Source organism: Chaetodon auriga, chromosome 20, assembly GCF_051107435.1.
Source record: "Chaetodon auriga isolate fChaAug3 chromosome 20, fChaAug3.hap1, whole genome shotgun sequence".
In the NCBI taxonomy this organism is placed as follows: Eukaryota; Metazoa; Chordata; class Actinopteri; order Chaetodontiformes; family Chaetodontidae; genus Chaetodon; species Chaetodon auriga.
This window is the reverse complement of record NC_135093.1, coordinates 21302960-21323795: the sequence shown is the minus strand read 5'-3', so window position 1 is coordinate 21323795 and position 20836 is coordinate 21302960. Positions and strand designations below refer to the sequence as shown.

The window sequence follows — 20836 nt, the reverse complement described above, 5'->3', positions numbered from 1 at the left end:
ACTTGAGATTTTACATGGAGGTGTAGTTGTTCATTTTTGACCTCATCGTAAAACAATGAAGACTTACTTTATGGTTGACAGCAGGCTGACAGTCCTCCAGTCGCACACCAAAAGCCTTCGGACTGCCTGTCTTCTTAGCCTTCTTCATGATGTTGATGCCCCACAGTGCCTTGTTGTCATCTGACACGCAAGCACAAATTTGCTATTTATATCCACATGTATATAAACTGGAAAGAACACTTAGTATGGACACATTGACAGTTTAATGTCCTAAACTGGCCAATATCAGATTTTTAATAAGACAGCTAAAAGTCTACGGCCACATAAGAAGAAGAAGAAGAAGAAGAAGAAGAAGCAGCTCTATAGGGTACCTAAAAAAAAAAAAAAAAAGAATGAAAACATATTTTTACTGTCTATCAGTTGCATTTTTAATGAGGCACAGAAAGAACTGTTCATCAGGCAGAAGCTATAGTTTAGATGTGACCCATAAATTTCTCATTTTCACTTTGCTCCCAGTAAAAAATACACATTGTGACACATTCTCATCATATTTGAATGACTAAAGGTTACACAAATAATATTGCAAATAATGACAAATGTTTTGCAGTAAATAGAAACCACTGAGGTCATGAGCTTCTACTCTTAAATCAGTCTTCATATACAATATGAATATGAAATACAGCTTTTGATTTTAACAGTGAGTACTTAGCATACTTCCAGTTATTACGTGATAGTTAATGATTTCATTTCAATTAAATTTTATTTAAATAGTGCCAAATCATGACAGAAGTTGTGTCAGGAGACTTTCCATATTGAGCAGGTCAGGACCACTCTTTATCTAGAGACCCAACAATTCCCCTGTGAGGTGTCCCAAACATCAACAAACTGTTTATTTTGCTGCTTTTAATCAGCAGTTGTCAATTTGTTGCACATTGGTGAGCGCTAAGCAGTCGTGTCTGTACCCACCAGGTCTGGAGGCTCGGTTCACTGAGGTGTTGTCAGTCTTAGCCAGGAGGAAAGGAGGCATCATACGATGGGCTCTGGGAGAGGAGTCCGGCTTATTCCCTGTCAGACTAAAGGGAGAAAAACAAAGACAGCTGAAAATGAAGTACGTTTTTTAAGATTCAGTTGTAGATTCAAGATTTCAGTGAATAAGCAGCTCTTTCAGATTTTTATTTAAAATCTCATGATGACCTCAGTTTTATGTAAAAAAAAAACAAAACAAAACAAAAACAAAGAAAGGACGCCTTGTTATTGTGGCTTTTGGAAACTGCATTTAAAGTTATTGTTTCTGACAGCCTTAAAGCCCAGAGCTATAGTGACTCCTAATTACACCAAGGGTAAGGGACAGTTGTTATCAAGCAAAGAGTTTTTGCTAAATATAATCCAGACCTGTGTTTTCTGTAGTCATTCAGCTTCTTGTTGATGAGAGCTTGCCTTGAGAAGCCAATCTCCTAGAGCAAATGGAGATTACAAATTAGATCGGTATGTGAATGTTTGTGTGAATTCTACCACATTAACTGGATATAAAGATCTAACCTCGTTTTCGGTCTTGCTGTTCTCCCTGATGACCTTAATCCAGGCCAGCATGTCATCCCTGTCCTCGGCCTGCAGCAGGTACTCACAGAAATCCTGCGTGGTCAGCCTCAGGGTATGCTTACGCTTGGTTTCACTGTAGGCGATGTCGATCAGACAGCCACGAATGCTGATTGGGGGATGTTCGTCCTGGCTTGGCCCCGCACCCGCCCCATGGAGGACAGCTTCTCGCTTGTCCTTGTAGAGGAAAAGTGAATGGGAACGGAGCACAGAGAAGACCCGCTTCCATGGCCGCATGCCACCACCTACTTTCTACAGTTAGGAAAACAGACAAAAGAACATGCTGTAACTATCCATGACAGGCTTACTATGAAACATGTTCCCAGATGTTACAATAGCAGAATTTAGGTTCACATTAGAGGGTTGGAAAACTTTATCATTATCCTCAAAGCTTTTACGTTAGAAAACGTGTTTGAAATAAAAAAGTCTGCTATTTCTTACAGTGAAGATGCTTTGCTGCTCTGCTGACACTGTTTCACTGATAATCTTGTTTTTTCTTCGAGAAAATAGACAGTGGTTCTTGGATAAATCACTTGGACTCCAGAGATTACATCAAGTGGACAAGATGGTGTTTTTTTTGTTTTTTGTTTTTTTTTTTAATCTGTAACATATAAAGTTAAGCCTTCACTCTGTTTTTACATCAACACACAATTCTGGATTATGATACTATGTATCCAGCCATCAAATCAATATTTCAGACCACACTAAATTTTCAGGTGACACTTCAGGCAGCAAAATTGACAGCTACTGGCCAGAAAAAAAAAAGCTGCCTTTGTCTACGTCTATGTAAAGTAAAAAAAAAAGAGGGAAAAAAAGGAAAGTGTTAAATCTGCCACTGTTCTGGATGTAAAATGCACATGTTGACAGGTGTAGTAACAGTCACTGCAGGCCTTTGGTGAGGGGTGGGTGAGGTTTGCCTTTACCTTTCCCTTCTCTGTAAGGATCTGTTTGTAGTGAAGCCAGCCCTCCTTGCGAACATCACTAAAGGTGATTGTTCCCAGTTCAGAGGTGGAATGGCGCTTGGACCGGGCCTCCTCCTGGGCTCGCAGGCTCTCAAGAGACTGAAACACAATATACAGGTTTTATGGATTGCATGGTAGACATAGCTTGCTTGATGGCTGGAATATGAATGACAGACATGTACATGCACATGCAGTCAAATCTAATAATTACAGCTGTGCTGAGGACTCACCCCATCAGTGAAAAAGCTCTTGACCCTTTTTGGTAGTTTGCTGAGGAACAGAAAGCACACAAGTTACAAACTGCCATGAGAATCTAGACAATGTGTAGACAGTGTGCACAGACATTATTTTGCGATCAGTGGTGAGACTAAATGACTTTGGAAGAGTAATATGCATAATATATAGTAAATCCAGAAGTCAAAATCAATTAAGTCAAAAAGTAGCAGATGTTAATAAAAGCTTTATTACTCTAAATCCATAAAATGCATCCTTTTTTGAATGGAATGAGAATAACTAAATAGTGAATATCATAGATGATCAAAGTTTGTCTCTCAGTGACCCTGTGTCTATGTTAGAGGCTCCGTTTACATGATGTTTGTCACTGAAGTTTTGGAGTACATGCTGTATAGCGGGGTGGGGAACCTCTGGCCTTTGGGTTGTATACAGCGTGCAAGACCATTTGATCCAGCCCACAATACAATTCATAAATACAATTTGGCTTCAAGACATTGAATGCTTATGATTGAGTAAAAGAGAAGATGAATAATAAGAATTCCCATTACAGCAATTTCTTTTTCCAGCAATACAGAAAATAACATAAAACAGCAGACTGAAAGACTTCAAATGTGATAACATTTGAAGCAAACTTAAAGCTGTGGCAAGTACAACACTATTCATTTTCCTACTCTGCAAGAAAAGCAGTCTGCTATGACATCTGACTGTGCTGCTGAGTGTGAAAACTCCTTCAGGCAGACCATTGAGAGCAGTTTCTAAACTGACTCTTGCAAAGACTCAGTTCTGCTCAAGACTGACTGACCCAAACCTGGAAAAACAGCTGTGAGTAGCATCATCATCATCACTACCACCTCACCACTACCATCAGATGCCTCACCAAGCACTTCCAGTCATCACAGAGATTAATGTGATATATGTGTTCAATATTTTAATATGGCAAGGGGCACCACCATGGGGGGGCCAGAGGACCAAGGCCACCCTGATACAACTGCTGCCCCACCAATTGAGCAATTGCTGTCTCCTGAGTTCCTGACTTACGAGAAGACGCGGCCTTCCTCCCTGAAGGTGTTGAGACCCTCATCACAGGACTTGGATCTCTCAGTGGTAATGGCCAGCAGGTACGAAGAGCGACGACCTTTAATACTACCTGAAGAGAGAAGAGTCAAGTCAAAGAGGACAAGAAGAGAGGAAAGATTAAGAGTGTAAAAAAATATGCAATGTATGGCAGTGATGCGTGAAATGACACCGACTAAAGAAGACGAGTGAAGTGATATGTTGTTTCAAACTGTGAGTGATTAATATGACAAGGGGCAGGTGGATGAATTAAGGGGTTAAATGTAAGTACTGCCTATTAAAAGAATATCTTGACATTTTGATTTTTAGTTCCCAGTTTAAGGTTCATCTTAGCCTGCAGAGCTAACACATGCTAACGCCATGAAGTGCACCTTTGTTATTAAGTTTTAAATGAAAATTAAGAAGGGCTGGGGAAACACCCTTAACTTCTAAACTGCTTTAGATGTTTCAAAATGACATGTCATTTGCTAAGACAGAAAGAATGTTGCAGGCACTATAAGAAGAATTTTTATGATTATTGAACTTTTCCAAATCATTCTGATGGCATTTATCAAAACAATTCAACTGCTGCACTTCATTTTTAGACTGCTATGGTTGCAACAACTGCAACAACATTCTGAATTTGTTCCAGCTCTGATTTGCTGAGTGATGCATAGCAATGAATATCATAGTCTTTAGAGCCATCAGCAATACCAAACAAAGAGAAGAAATAAACAAGACTACATTACTAACAGTGTGAAGTTGAAATGACAACTTTCAAACAGAAGTCTAAAGTAAAAAAAAAAAAAAAAAAAAAAACTCTGAAATGAGCAGCTCCTTAATGTCTCAGGCCTATTGCTGTGTGCCATATTTCACTGTACTCCTTTAAAATGAGTCTGAGACTAAAGCTAGGCAAATATATCAGTGTATCATCAAGACATAAGATAACTGTCAGTTATTGGCCTCAAAAAACTGGCAGTGATGTTTAGCAGTGTTAGTTCAAATGTACTAATAATGTTTCAATAAAATATACTTTATTTTGGTCTAGCCATTTATTCCTATATTTCAGCATTTAGAGTGGTGAGTAAGACTCACTGCAGTCCTGAGAACGAAGTCGAACAAAGGGGGACATGGAGGAGAGGATGGGGGAGACAGAGGTGGAAGGGAGGGTGGCCACAGTGGAGGCTTTGGAACTGGACACCACAGAGCAGGCTGGTACATAGCAGGCCTGTAGGTCAATACTAGGACTGGTGGGTTCATCTGCAAGGGTGTCATCACAGGTGAGCAACACGGGATGAGAAATAGGTTTAAAAAATGACAAGACATGCTGAGAGCTTCCTCTGGTGGTGTTTAGGTTGTTAGAGCATCTCTGTGAGACAGGCCTGCTCTGGACACAGAAATAACCTCTGGTGGAAAACCACTGTGACTATTAGCTATCTGACAAACCTAAATGGCAATGACAGGGACTCTTTTGAAAGTGCATATGCTGGAACTTGTGAATTTTCCTTGGGGATGAATAAAGTATTTTAGGGATGAATAAAGTATCTATCTATCTATCTATCTATGTAAATTTTGAGAAGAACGGTCAAAAATATCAAGAATCTCTTTAGTCTGTTGAAAGACACAGTCATTAGGCCTCTATTAGGTGTTAGCCTCAGCTACAATATCTCCAAATTGGTGGAAAGAAGTGTCCCTAAATGGGTGGGCATGGCTAAAAACAGCTAGACCTAATAAAATACTATTTAACATGAAAACAGTCAATTTTGGTGACTCAAACTATAGTGTTAGACTGTTTCTATCTGGCTTCTTGTCAGCAAACTGAGAGAAATACATAATATTATTCTAAAAAAGGTAATGGCTTGCTGTAGGGCTTACCACACTGGAATAATACATGAGTATTCCAAATATGGGAATAATGGGAGGTTTTCTTCCCATTGTGCCAACATGGTGGAAATACAGCATAACAGTGGCACAGACAGAAGAGAGTCATAGTCAGAACTAACTTTATGACACAGCAATGTTTGCTAATGAGCTAACCATGTCATACCAGACCAAGTAAGGCTGAAGCAGTAAAACTACTCTATATATTGAAATAAGAAAGGATGTAGTTTATTGCTAATGCATTTTCATTTGCTCTATTTGTTAGAGGGAGTATGAGTTTTTCTTTAAAAGTTACACTGTCATATCTTAAAATGCAAAATTTAAAGCAATTACTATTTTTTGCGATTTAGTATTCAGCTTGAACTTGTAAAGTTAGCTAGGGCATCGAAACAACACTTTTCAATTTGTATTAAGGGCGGCACGGTGGCGCAGCAGGTAGTGCGCATGCCTCACAGCAAGAAGGTTGCTGGTTCGAACCCTGGGTCGGGCAGGGCCTTTCTGTGTGAAGTTTGCATGTTCTTCCTGTGCATGCGTGGGTTCTCTCCGGGCACTCCGGCTTCCTCCCACAGACCAAAAACATGCTCGTTAGGTTAATTGGTCTCCAAATTGTCCATAGGTGTGAGTGTGAGTGTGTGAGTTGTCTGTCTGTGTGTCTGTATATGTAGCCCTGCGATCGGCTGGCGACCGGTTCAGGGTGTACCCCGCCTCTCGCCCATTGCTAGCTGGGATAGGCTCCAGCCCCCCGCAACCCCGAAATGGGATGCGCGGGTAAAGAAGATGAATGAATGAATTTGTATTAATACTGGTAGGCTTAAACAGTTCTCCTATTTCTCCAAGTTTCAGTCTATAGTTATGTTAGTTTTTGGCTAGTAAGACTATTTCTGACTCCAGAGCATCAATTTTTCTAAGAAGTGTTTCCAGTAAAGTGTACAAAACATAAAAACACACTAGAACATTTAACATTCAGTATTCAACAACACAGTTTTAGACACACACAGAAAACTAAATGTATTGAGGGTACAAGCATTATGTGGACATGTACTGTATATGACAGACCCAGACACACAAAAAAGGTGAAAGAAAGCACAGCTAAACCTCACATAAATTAAGTGAAATACTGAAAAGCTCTGTAGCAACAGACAACATATTGTTCAAAATATACAAAAATGTACCTATTAATGACTAAAAATGCCAGAAATGTGGTCATTTATAACATTGAGTTAGTGCAGTGCAATGTCATCTTCAGGAACACATTTTTAAATTTTATAACTTAATAACCAACTAATGCAAAATGAAAGTTTTGTGAGAAATTTTGTTATTGTGCTGACAAGGTGTGACATCTTCTGACAGCCGTGTTATGTCAGTTGCTACAGAGAAAAGGTCACTAACCTATGAAGGGAATAGAGGAGAGGGAGTTGAATGCATGCTGTGCCAGGCTACCGTTAGCCTTGCGGTTGGGTCCCCCAGAGACAGGAGAAGGGGTCCCTGGAGTAGGTGTCAAACCAGGAGGCTCAGGTGAATCCACAGGTGTGATGTAGTGGGGATGTCGAAGTCCCTGAACAGGGGTTCGGCGGCCAGGAGGTGGCTTTTGCCTCAGAACGACCTCTTGATTCATGGATATGGGGGAGATGACCTCCCTGTCCTCACCCAGTAGGGCTCTCTCCTCCTCTGAAGCAGACAGGGCAGGGGTAGACTGGGGTCTGGGTACCGTCCCGCCCTCGCTGTCCACAGGGCTGCTTCTGCTACCAGGGCTCCAGTTGAGGTGAGGGCCACTGTAGCTGGGTTCTCTGAAGGAGTGGGCCTGCTGGAGGAGGTGGCCAGCTTTGCGACAGAAAGAAGGGCTGTAGCTTTTGTAGCCCACAAGCTCTTCTTTTACTCGCCTTGTTTGGGGTTCAGCGATCTGCTGACCTGACTGCCTGCCACTAGGAGGCACTGTGGAGGAGGCTGTGATGGGGGATGTCACTGTGGTTTGGTGCTGATGTCCTGCTGAGACTTTCTGGTCTTTCAGCTCTCTGAACGTTGTCATGTGGGAGCCTTGTGAAGAGTGTTCATAGCGTGGTGTGACAAGTGCAGAGGCCTGTGCCAATGTTTCCACAGAACGCCCATAGTTGTGCTCGTACTCAGCGTAGGCTGCCAGCAGGCTCTCTGAGCACGACCTGCTTCCTGGTCCTGATACACCACCCCAGCTTCCTAGCCAATAGGAATCATGGGAAGCAGCAGCTGCCTGGTGGTGGTATAGGAGGGTTTCTCTTCTGCGATGCTCCATAGAGGTTGTGGAAGCAGATGTAGGTACAGGGCCGAGTGCTAACCCCAGCCCCAGCTCCACTAAACGATCCTGAGATATACTGCGGTGGCGGGGGGACATACGCTCAGCAGCCTCAGCCTGGCTGTAGTACCAGTCTGACAGAGCCTGGTGGCAGAGAGCATCGGTGTGACTCCGCGCAGAGGCTGGCAGGCTACTCTTCCGTGGTGCAGGAAGAGTTGCAGAGGCAATGGCAGCATTGTGGTTAGCAAAGTGAAAGTCCAATGCATTGATGGCCGAGGATGAGCGGCCACGGTGTCGCCCAGATGGAGCAAAGTGGCTGCTGGAATCCTCAGGACCCCCGGGCCAGCCGGAGGTGGGGGTAGAAGCAGCAGGGGGGCGGTTATCCAGTGGAGAGGTGGTGGGGCTGGGTCGGCACTGCCAGTTGTCCAGGGGACTTTGAAGGTCGTGGCTGGGCTGTTGGGGACTGGAGCTGGGCTTAGTGGAAGGGTAACAGAGAAGTGGTGGCTCAGGGAGGTTCTGGGCCTCGCCTGAATATGGCTCATTGCCTTTCAGGTAGGCATCCTTGGAGTACGCCTGAGGACAAGAGGAGTTAGAACATGAGGTAAAACATGACAGAAAGGGTAAAGGAAGATACATGGAAGGAACTGCTAGAGGGCAGAGTTGGGCAGATGCAACGTGCACCATGCAGCAGTAGTCCTTTCCTTTGTCCTTATTTCTAAAACAGGGTCAGTAATCTCCAAAACAGCTGGATACTGCACTTTTTAACAAACGCAAAGCTAACAGGAGGAAATAGTGCATTCAGTCTGGGACTATTTTCAGTGGCAAATTAATTCACATAGAATCTGGGGCAGCAGGATGGTGTATGTGGTATTGTGTCAAACTACGGTGTGTGTGTGCTAATGGCTATGGAGGAACATGCCAGCCAGTACAACAGTGTGGCTCACTGATGTATTTTTAATAGACAACAATGGAGTTCTATGCAACAGAGGAAGAAGAATCCATCATTGTTGGTTTGACTCTGTGCATAAGTTGCCTTTAAGAAAAATGTATGCCCAACTGTAAGCCTTGTCAAGGCTGACCAGAAAACTGCCAACCAACATTTACATCTATTAGTTCTTGGCATGTGTATTCCATTTCTTTCATTTAGAACATCCAATAATATTTATTTTTTGACCCAATGGTGTGCACCACCTCCTTTCATGCATTCCTTTTATACAGATTGTAAAACTAATTCTGTCATCTGCCCTTTCTGCCCATGCACAATTCCAAAGACATACACAACCCATGCTATGAAATATACAGCCTAGCTAACTGCAGTGGCCACACACAGTAATGAGGTGAAAAGAAGGAAAGAAGAAAAAAGAGAAGAAAGATAATACTCACACTTACCAACTGCAACACATCATCATCTTTTGGCATAATTGAGAGCTCCAAAATGTTTTCACTACAAAAAAAGATTTAAAAATATTAACAAAAAAGTAATATGCCAGAACATTATGTATTTTTTGAACAGTTGTCTCCAACCTGTTTTGGATGAGCGCGATTACTTGAGAGTAGGTTTTCCCCAGAACGCTCTGCCCATTCACCTTCACCAGCCTGTCTCCTGGGAGACACACACACACACACACACACACACACACACACACATGAAACGTGTTGCATTCAAGAGTTTGGCTTTAGAAGTAGCAAGGCACAATGAGGCCATAGGTTCTTCAAGCTTGCATTCCAAAAAATAAAAAAGACAGTTGAATGCTGTGTTAATTTCTGTATTTTCAACCCACTAAACCTATTGCATAATAACCTGCTGTCACTCACAAGAATTTGATTTCACCACATAGGTCTTGATAATGTTGGGTGACAGTCACCCAAACTGTCCAATCAGTGAGTAACCTGTCATCCTGTTTAACTAAAAATCGTATTGTATATACAGTTGATATTCTCCTAAAAAGGATGCCAGAACCATCAACAAAGGACCATTTACTAAAGGAAAGATGCAAATACAATATTATTATATATTACATAAAGTATCAGGTCTCTAAACTAAACTAAACATGATAATGAAATGATGTAGCATTTTTGTTCTCTGGTGTCACAAAGAGGTGATCATGAAACAACTGATTATAATATACATATATACCCTATTTCTTAATGAAATAAAATTAAGTCTTATTATCACAGCCAGTTGGCATCCCAGGTAAGGTGCTCTAGTTCATGTCATGAAGCTCCATCCTCCACTTCTTCTGGGATATCCTACAGGATAGCATTAATACCCACCCTCTGGAAAACATACACAACTAACAGGCCAGTCTGGAAACACTGATCCTGAATATCATCCTGCCAGCTGTCCGACCACAGCTGGACCCCCACCAGTTTGGCCACAAGGCCAAATGAGAGACAGAGATACTGTGGCGTGTCTCCTCTACTCTCTCCTCTAACATCTGGAATTACACCAGATGATGAAGAAGCCTCAACATCCCTCCACTCCTCATCCATTGGATTCACAGCTTCTTCAGTAACAGACTACAGTCTATTAAAAAAGCCCCAGATCATCAGCAACTGTCATCGTCATCACCATCACCCGAGCCCACCCAGGGGTGCGTCCTCAGCCCCTTCCTGTACACAGATGACATCTATCACCACATACTTCAAATACCCTCTGGTTGTGTGTCATCAGAAGTATGCTTTGTTGTCCCTGTAAACACACTAAACAGTGATGTCACAGGGTCCTGGAGTCCAACTGTACATCATTACAGCAGGGTGAGAAGTTACACTGGAGGTCAGTGACTTTCCAGGGGCATCAAGTTAAGTAATACGATATATAGCTAGCAAGATCTAGCTAGATCTAGATCTAGCTGTTGTTCGTTAAGTTTACTGCTGTGAGCACTCGTTGTAATGAAGTCTTTAGGCAGCTTTAATCTGCCGGACAGTCAGAGAACATTGATAAGAGAGTGTGAGCCCAAGTGCTGCTATCTTTTGTCCATTGCATGTCATTTGTGTGTGTGTGTGTGTGTGTGTGTGTGTGTGTGTGTGTGTGTGTATCTTCTACCTGTACACAGTCCAGCTTGTTGGGCAGGGCCATTTTCTTTGACACTCTTCACAAAGATGGTGTCCATTGGCTCCAAACGAGACCGCTGACAACCTGCTTTAACACACAGATACAAAGTATGTGCATACACATCCTGAATAAATCCAAACTCAGCAAACATTTCCAGCGCTGAAAATATCAGCAAAACCCACAAAGTTGAATCAGCTCCACCTACACATGGAAACAAAAGTCCCCCACACACACAAACACATCGTGAGCATTTGTGTATTATAAAACAGAACACAATAGATAGAATAGATCCTAATGAGCCCAAATGGCAAGCACTGTAAAGATGCATACAAGAAACTGTAATACTGATTCATCAGTGCCAAATGAGTAAACATTAGCAAAGACTGTGTGGCCGATGAAGTCAGCAGAAACACAAAACACTGACCTTTTCCAGTTGCATTTCCGTTCTCTTCATCCTGTGAAAGAAGACAGAGCAGGTGTCAAAAGAGGAAGACCACAAGGGGGCACTGCTTGGCTCACATTCAACCCAAAGCTCTAGTCCCACCCAGGTCTGGCTGACTCCAGCTGATGGGGCAGTTTGGGCTGTTGCTCAGCTGCCTAACTGGCTAATCTACAGTTTGACCAATTGTCTAATTGTCTTGTTGACTGACATACTAACTCCCTGTCAGTTTGACTGCCTGTCTCACTATCTGTCTGTCTGTCTGCCTGTCTGACTGGCAGGCCTGCTGGCTGGATCTATCTGGAGGCTTTGATGCTTCGCTGAGTTAGCTCATTCCTGACCTGCACACACAAAGGGCTCTGCACACAGACTGAGGTCCACTTCTACACAACACCAACCACTCTCTAAGCCAGTACCCATTAAGTGTGTGTGTGTACCTGTAGGGTCTGTATCACCTTAGAAAAATGATCAGAATGACTTATGGGTTAAATGCAGTACGTGTGTGTGTATGTGCACATAATCAAGATTGTCTGATGTTTGTAGAGCTTCGCATGTTCAACTTTTTGGCATAGCGGAACAGAATTATTTTTCCATATGTAGTATACACACAGGCCACAGACAGACGGATAAAATGCATCCATTATGGCACAGCATTAGGTTTAGCCTTTAGTGAGAAGTGGTTTGCTTAGGAAATAAGCTCTTGACATCATACCTGACATTAGTCCTCAGAATATACAATAGAAGACCATGTGTTGTCTTTGCAATTGGTCATGTTCAGCCTGTGGTGTCTATATGTTTTACAATGACCACAACAATTCCTGCCTGTAATGTACAAAATTATGCAGAGTATTCTGATTATTTTTCATCATGTTTAGATGCTTTGACACACACATTCATGACTGCCAACTATCATATAATACTGTATACATTACAATATAGAAGGCTGAAATTGTCGACTGTGTATGAACGCAAGTATGAACATAGGAGTCAGTGGCTATAGATGTTTCATTTTAGACCAAAATGGATCAACTGACATTGCCATACACAGGGCAATGTTGCTAGTGTGAGTCAGGTCCCATTCACTACATTCTGCAACTGAAAGGCTTGTGCAAAGTCTTTGATTGTCAGAATTTGACTGAGTGTTGACATTTATTTTTAAAATCATACCATGTCCAAGAGAAATTTCAGTAAGTCTTCATTATCCTTTTACTTTTGATGGCATGAGGTGTTTTCCCAAATACTGATTAAATTTTTGTACTTGCACTCTCTCTACTGGCTGCTTGAGCCACATACATTCATTTTTTTGTGTCCAGACCAAAGTCCAACTCCAGAACAACAGTCCGCTAACCTTGAGGTTGTGGAGGGAGGACTCTGGAGGATAGACGATGAAGTGGCGCAGAGTGAAGCCGTATCCCTGTGAGTTCTTCTGAAGGAAAATGGTCCGTGGTCCTTGCCATGACATGCCCTCCACCTCACCCGACGACAGTGGCCGGCGCCTGTTCTCATTGGATGACACCATGCCATCTTTCCACCCTTTAGCCTAGTGACAACAAGAGAAAATTATTAGATCAATGACAATTAACTTTCCGTTGCCTCTTGACAGGAAATGAACACTGACAAAACTTAACCATGTGAATCCTGAAGTCCACCTCCACTGAATTCTTGCGTGTGACTGTGTATTCATTCATCGCTGAATACATATAGGAGAAGTATGAGTGGGTGGATGTGGGCGTATTGTGGTCCATTCACTGAGGACTCTGCCCAGATCCGCCAGAATTCCACCAATGCCAGGAATTTCTCTGAGACTTCCTCTCTCTAAAGAGTGAGCTCTATTTTCACTAACAACCTCACCTATAATCATATTTATTACCTTCAGCCAACAATGGCGGTTAAAAATATATAAAGTCTATAAATATCAGTCATGGAACAACAGGAAATTATTAGGGCTCATAAACACAGACCTGGAAAATCAGATGAACAATAGACAAAGGAAACTTCACAAAGACTGAGACTGAAACATCCACTGATGTTTCTATAGACTGAAGGAGGTAAGGATTAAGCCAGATACCAACACACATTGAGTTCTCTAATGTTCAGATGATGTTGCTCCACATGATGTTTAAGCTTGATAATGGGTCATACAGTAGCCCAAACATGCCTGGAAACTATATCTATCGAATTAACAACACTGATCTTGATAGCTTGGGGCGATTAAACAAAAACATATCTGAAGTTAACAATATAAAAGCTTCTACATAGGGAGGATGACGGAGTCAGCTGATCTATGAACCACTTATGTTCATGAATGAAACAGCTGACAGCCGATCAGCTGATGCGAGTGTCACTTCAGTCCTCTGCCAGAACTAAAGCCCTGTTCTAATGTCCTGTCAGGTAAGAAGGACTGGTCCAACACAGTATGCAGACATGATTATGGATATATGTTTTTTTGGTTACATACATATTCTAAATTTAGCCAATACTGATTATTATTTAGTTTAATTTCTACTGAGTGGGTTAATTTCCCTGACAATTACAGTATACTGTGTTTCAAAGGCACAAAACACTGAATACTTTAAATTGGGCAACAAACTGCATTTATCCTATTTTGATCACTAGGTAGCAGAAAAACTCTAAACAAGCCAGACAGATGGAACATATTAAACTTAAACCTATTTACTCATCCTGCAGACGAAAAGCAACATCATCACTCATTTGAAATTGTGTTTCTTTCAACACAATGAATCTAAGTCCATCGTTCACTCCTCCTTTAGCTCTGGTTTGGTCTCCACCAACTCCTGAGAATAACATCTGGCTCTTCAGCTGCTCCATGTTCTGCTTTCTTATGAGCTAGTTTCAAGGCTTTTTCACTGAAAACTGCCACTGAGATCTCTAATGCCTCACTTCTGACTCACAACTTTCACATTAAAAATCTTTTTACGTGTCATTAATATAAAAATATTTAGTGTATGTTTAAAGAGGGTATGATACTTTAAACCAGAAACTATTAGTCAGCAGTACTGAGAAAAAAAATGCTGGATGGATCATAAAACCATCTGGGAGAGAATGAAAACATTATATACTGTACAGTATCCACCAGCACACACAGCAAAACACACAACAGAAAATCACACACATTCATACACTAAAAACACTGGACTCTGCCAGTTATGAAAACAACAGGAACTCTGTTTCTTGAGACGGGAAGTGGATAGCCGATCCCTTCAGAGGAGTGTTTTGGGGAAACATTTGCCTCTAAGAATAGTTCCAAGGAGAGAAGGTAAAAGACACACTTGCCACAGAAGGAAGCCAATTAGTTTAGAATAGGCTTGCTTTCTAACCACATTTTACCATAATATCAGTGAGTGGACAGAGTCTGACGGTTGATTTGTAGTTGAATATATATGAAGTGCATAACATGCATGCATGAATATTTTTAAGGTTTACACTTCAGACTGACTTTTCAAACTTTTTAAGGACCCACTCTAATAGCGTTACATAACATATATTATTCTCCACCATCAGGCTTCACAAACACAATGAAATGACCGCAGAGGATTCCTGCCCACTGACATTTCTTTGTATGTGTGGCTGTGGGTGTGCTGGAGAGTTGTGTTGTGCAAAGCCACAGAGCAGGAAGTCATCATATCTCTACATATGTGAGATAGTTGGGTACATTGTAGTGTTAGATTCCTCCTAATGCGACATCTCTGCAGGTGACATTTCACACATGAGTGAATGTAAACATAAGAGGTGAGATGCTGTTACATGCTTACCTCTCTCTTCCCATCTCTCTCTCACACACTCACCTTACTCGCCCACCCACTCACAGTGTGAAATGCCAACATGCCAGAATGTGTTTTATTGAACAGTGATTTTTTTTGCCAGCTCTCTCTGTGACACAGCTCTGTTAGCCCAACAACTGAAAGCAAGTCCATGAACAATAACTTCATTCTATAGTTTTACACAATTAACACTGACATTATTCTTATCCCAGACCCTTTAATTTAATGTGTTGTTTTTTGTAACTTTTCTTTTTCCAATAATGGACTGAAGAGAACGTATTAAACTTTGAGTAGTCTGTGGCAAGCATTTACCACAACTGAGACAAAGACAACATGGATGGCACATTGAATCTGAACGCGGTAGCAGTAGCCTGCTAGTGTCTGCCAATGTGTAGTATATGAGGGATTTTGAGTGTTCAGTTAGAGTGGATTCCAATTAGGGCGAAATTTGATATTGTTTTGTAGAATCATGTATCGTTCAAATTAATGATTTCAAGCAAATTAGAATAGGGTAATGATGATCCTTAAAAACTGCGTTTGAACCTCAACGTTTTTTTCGTGCTGTCCTCCAGACCTCCCTCTTTTTACAGATCTTACATAAAAACACGAGCAAGCTATTAAAAAGACGCTGATACTGTGCTACAGCCTATATTCAATTAATAAGGAGCATCTCTCAGCAGAACTGGTTTTACCTGTGTACATGTGCACTGAGCAGATGTATTATATCGGAAATTATACATACACATGAATCACTTTGGAACTAATACTGTATCTTAGCATCTCTATCTAAGAATGGTAAGAATGGCGGTCACACTGGTATTGTGGATGAAATTCATTAAATGTTACAAGCAGTCGTAAACCAATAATATCTTCGTTTAATAAAGCCTATTTCCTTTCTTAATTTAATTCACTCAGAGAAGTAACTTAAAACAAGTATAATTAAAGTCTGATATTGTTTAATGTTTTTGGCTTTACCCTCCTACCCTAAATAACACTCCTTACCTAACCCTGAACTCTCAGCCTGATTGTGCAGCTCTTTCAGGATAACAAGAGCTTATTGTGCTGACTCAAATATAGCTCATCATTAACATGGGCCACTCAATCAATTTACTTGTTCTTCTGTCTACTGCACTAATCATTTTGTTTGCCTCATTTGGATTTAGCATTGCAGGCCGTTACTGTTGGGTATTGCAATGATTTAGCTCATCTGACATTCAGACCACACGAGAATGAGCTGAACTGAGAGAGGAAGAGTGACACAATGCAAAAAGACATAGTCACATCCACCCTGCATACACAGATCACATAATATAAACTGACAGACACGCTGTGTAATAACACACACTCACACACAGTGTATACTAGAAGCTGGATCACTCTACCAGACATGCAAACATACAAGCAGTGTGTGTTGGAAAAGATATGATGCCTGATGCATACTTGAACACATGATGTAAAAGCACAACCACACACACCCACATACACAAGATTTTATATAAAGCTACATGAATTTCTGTGCGTAGAGAGGGCATCAGCCTCATTTCCCTTCCCCTTGTCAACAGGCCCCCTCAGTGCTACATTACATAACACCTAAAGGAGGCACAGAGAGGCAGACAGAGGCATGAGACACACACAAACACATACTCGAATGAATCAACTGCCACGTGCTGAATCTTCCTCCAAACTGTAGATAATCGCAGCCATTCTGTTCTATTCCACTGTGCAGCCTCTATTCTGACACAGGTTAAAGTCACCCCTAACACTGATAGCAGTGACTTTGGCCTCCTGTAATCAAACCAGGACACCCACATGGTGGAAAAGAATGAGGATGGTCAATAACGGTGTCTTTGCACTGATCAGACAAGACAGGAAAGGTTAAAGCAAGATGGCAAAAGAAGATCCCAGAGGAAATACACCTGTCCACAGTCATCAGATCAGACAGGAGATGAGGACCCTTCAATATGATGACAGCCATGGCTGTTTTCAGGGCTGCAGTCAATCTACTGTGTAGAAGGACGGACCACAGACAAATTCTAGTCCAGTAGCTAGATTCCAGATTTTTTGGTTCACTGATTCTCATTCCACATGTCTGAGGTCAAACCTAAGTACATGTATATCCCCACATAATATTACCCAATATTTTCATATCAACAATGGGTCAAATGACTATGTGCAATGTGAAAGGGGTTGCTAATGATTACATACGCAGTATTACCAACTCTGCGGTTCTCTTAAGCTCTACACCAACATTTACCCCCTATCAGCTTATTATTTTTGTTTTCTGGTCCATGAATTCACTGTTTGAGTCTAACCAATGTCATCAACCTCACTTCCAGCAGCAGCAGACAGCTGTTCACAGAGGAAAAACTCTGCTAAAACTCACTGCACACTACCTGCCCAGCACCAAACAGCAAACGAAGTTAGCAACTAGCTGGTGAACATAGTGGAACATTTCACAGCTTAAGAGTGAAATATTTTTTTCAAGAGTTGGTGGGGACAATAAGAGAGCTACTAAGAGAATGCAAATTGGAATCTTCAGGTTGACATTACATTTGTTAATGGTCAAAATGTTTTTGTTGACACATTAGCCATATCAACTTTACTAGACCACTCCATCTTTGATGTGATATTCAGCTCATAGCCTTCTGCCCTCAAAAAGTGTCCAAAAAACTGATTAATATTACTCGAAGAAGTTTGGTAATAAACAAGATGTGTACATAGGAGATACATAGAAGATATGTAGTACACAAAGTTTTGCAAAAACAACCTACTGGCTGTAGGCTACATTATACTGCTGATAATTGAAGTGAACAAACTTTCACTGTTAAGTGGCCTCAGTAGCAAAATAAAACCATTACAAAATTTTAAGAAAAAGCATTCATCTTTGAAAAGGGGAAGTTTTACAATGATGACCATGAGACAGTCTCAGAACCAAACCAGTCGGTGATGAGATAACCACATTTGACCATTTGTCTTATCATTATAATGGATGTAAAGGTCTAAGGCACAGAACCCTTGTCTGTGAAGCTGAGTTGGTGAACCCCTGGTTCCTGGAACCTCCTTCTCAACCACTTTGTACCTTACACAGGATGTGAAACACGGCAACAAATGACGTTTTAAAATTGCCTTACTGACACAATGACCAAGTCCAAAGATAAAAACAAAAATATTGTGTAAATAATGTACAAGACTCTTCAAAATCTATTCAAAGCCACATTTAACAAACGTTAAACAGAGGGCATCAGGACCAGCCTTCCCACTAAGCTGATGGTTTGGTGATCATATACGGCCAACAATATGGTACATTGATGGTAATAATTTTTTTTTCCTTTTGTAGAAAAAAGAGTGTGGGGAATGAGAAGGCCAAAGACATATTAATGACTTCAATGTCAATTCTTTAAAGTGTCTTACATCAACTTGTTTAATAATGTGATCATCAAGCTGGCTTGAAACCCAATTCAAGACTCAGTGTCAGATGATGATCATGTTACAAATTTATTTGGTAAAATACTGACTCCTGGCCAAAAAGTAACACAATTTAATAGTACTGAATAATGGCATAATGGCAGCCCCAGTTTCAGCCCAAACTAGTGTTTCCCCTCTTACCCAGGATAAGCGTTGGCGCTGTATGAGCCTCCGGGAGCCCCGTCTTCTTGGTGATGCAATGGGGGTCAGCCGGGGTGAGGTGCGTGGTGAAACACCCCTTAAAACTGCCAGCCAGATACAGCGAGGTTCAGCGTCGCTACAGTCCACCCCGACAGAACACTGAAATCGCCACTCGTGGCCTGACGGAGCTGGTGCAACACCTGACACCCTCAGCATAGCACCTCCACATTCGTAAGCACATCTACTGTCTGTACAGGGAACACGCACTAACACACACCAGGGGTCACAAGGCTTCAGACCCCACAACTGAGATATGCGGTCACCTGCGCACGATCTCCGCTGGATGCATCATGGCCAGAAGCGACAACCGAGGGTAAATCAGCGGAAAACAAACTCCTACACAGTATCTCTACTACTTAAGTGTCACATTCAGCACTGTGAATCCAAAACACCCAGTCTTTAATGTGTGAATTTGTAATTGTTGTATCCTCCTTGAATTTAGCTTGAGCTTCATCATTCTTCTTCAGGGAAATTCAGACTGTGTTTCATTGGTCTCAAAGATAGATGGTCAAGGCATGATGATTCTGCCCAAAGCCAGGGAAAGCATCCGATCTTTGATTAGATTAGACTCCATTTGTCATATTCTGTCCACTTTTCTACCATGTTGTCTTGAGCTAGTCCTCATTTTTTACCCATCTGTTTTTGACTTTGTCAAAATTTCTGTGATTGAAAAAGCCGTTCAACAAATCTTGACCTCCTGTTGCCTTCCTTCACCTTTCGTCAAGTCCAGTTCACAGGTCTAGATGAGGAATGCATCTTTGTATTTTGAATGTGAAACAGCATCGGTCCCAGGGTAACTTTAGAGGCAACATTAGCTGATATAGCCTTCTCAAATAATAACAAGTCCTCTCTAAAGCTTTCGAAGTAGAATTGTCCTCATGTCAGAAAAAATACACTCATCTCACTGAAGTAGTGGTTAGTTGCTGCTGTGTGATCTGGCTTAAATTTAGTGCTCGTCTCTGTATTTCGGAAGCGGCTCCATCCCAGACCAGTTGAATTCCGTTCCTGGACCAGCTGAGTTGAGAACGCAGTTTGTTGTCAAACCAGATTTTAGACCTGGATACAATCCCAAGCTGCCTCTAAGAGATCCAGTGTGTCCCCCTTCATGCTGGCACTATAGTGCAGCATTGGCTGTGGCTGACTATCTTTATTGCTGTCTAAGTATAGTCCTCCCTCCGCCTCTCAACCCTGCCATGCCTCTCTCTCTCTCTTTTCATTCTCTCTCTCTCCCTTGGGTCTATTTGCTGACATCCCTGCACTCTCTCTCTCTCTCTCTCTCTCTCTCTCTCAGTCAGTCACATTCCTACCATCCCTTTGCTACACAATCTAGCCCATTGGTAGAGCAGAAAGCAATGTTACTCTATCTCTATCTCAGTGTTTGGTCTCTCTGTCTCCTCCTTTAAGACTCACATGATGCTGCTGTTGGTCTCCAGGGTACGTTGTGAACTATGTGTGTTCAAACGATTAGCTGGTTAATCAATTAGCAGATTGACAGAACATTAATCAACAATAAATGATGAAGCAAAAAGACTAACATTCTCTGGTTCCAGCTGAAATGTGGGAGGATTTGCTGCTTTCCTTTAATATCAAAGTGATATCTCTGTTTGGATGCGACAAGAAATTTGAAGATGTCATCTTGGGCTCTAGGAAGTTAGGATGAGCATTTTTCACAATTTTTCTGTGCTCCTGTGCATATACACAGCATGACTACAATAGCGGGGCCAGTGTGCATTCAAGTATAGAGCCTAAAGTAAAAAATGTAGCCTGAGGCTGTTCTTTTTTTTTTTTTTTTTTCTCACTAGTGCAGTACTGTGGATTAGCCTTTTATTTTCTGAGGTTGAAGAAAACAAAAAAAACAAACAAAAAAAAAAGCAAAAGAGAAAAAAAAAACCCCCAAGAGGT

At 41.5% G+C, this 20836-nt stretch overlaps 1 protein-coding gene across 13 annotated transcripts in view; it reads right to left on the bottom strand.

The window, feature by feature from the left end:
* The window catches only part of LOC143338594 (rho GTPase-activating protein 23-like), a 68079-nt gene that overhangs the window by 4527 nt on the left and 42716 nt on the right, over positions 1 to 20836 (bottom strand). For 2 of the 13 annotated variants that reach the window (XM_076759080.1, XM_076759077.1), the window contains exons 2-15: positions 12835 to 13026; positions 11472 to 11502; positions 11039 to 11134; positions 9517 to 9595; positions 9376 to 9436; positions 7116 to 8565; positions 4941 to 5105; positions 3831 to 3939; positions 2789 to 2828; positions 2520 to 2657; positions 1540 to 1848; positions 1393 to 1454; positions 967 to 1073; positions 68 to 180 (exon numbers count right to left, since the gene is read on the bottom strand). In XM_076759080.1, coding sequence (XP_076615195.1) covers positions 68 to 180; positions 967 to 1073; positions 1393 to 1454; positions 1540 to 1848; positions 2520 to 2657; positions 2789 to 2828; positions 3831 to 3939; positions 4941 to 5105; positions 7116 to 8565; positions 9376 to 9436; positions 9517 to 9595; positions 11039 to 11134; positions 11472 to 11502; positions 12835 to 13026 — 2952 coding nt within the window. Of the gene's footprint in view, positions 1 to 67; positions 181 to 966; positions 1074 to 1392; positions 1455 to 1539; positions 1849 to 2519; positions 2658 to 2788; positions 2829 to 3830; positions 3940 to 4940; positions 5106 to 7115; positions 8566 to 9375; positions 9437 to 9516; positions 9596 to 11038; positions 11135 to 11471; positions 11503 to 12834; positions 13027 to 18874; positions 20141 to 20836 lie in introns of those variants that run through there. The other 11 variants (XM_076759073.1, XM_076759075.1, XM_076759074.1 and 8 more) reach the window with 11 other exon arrangements.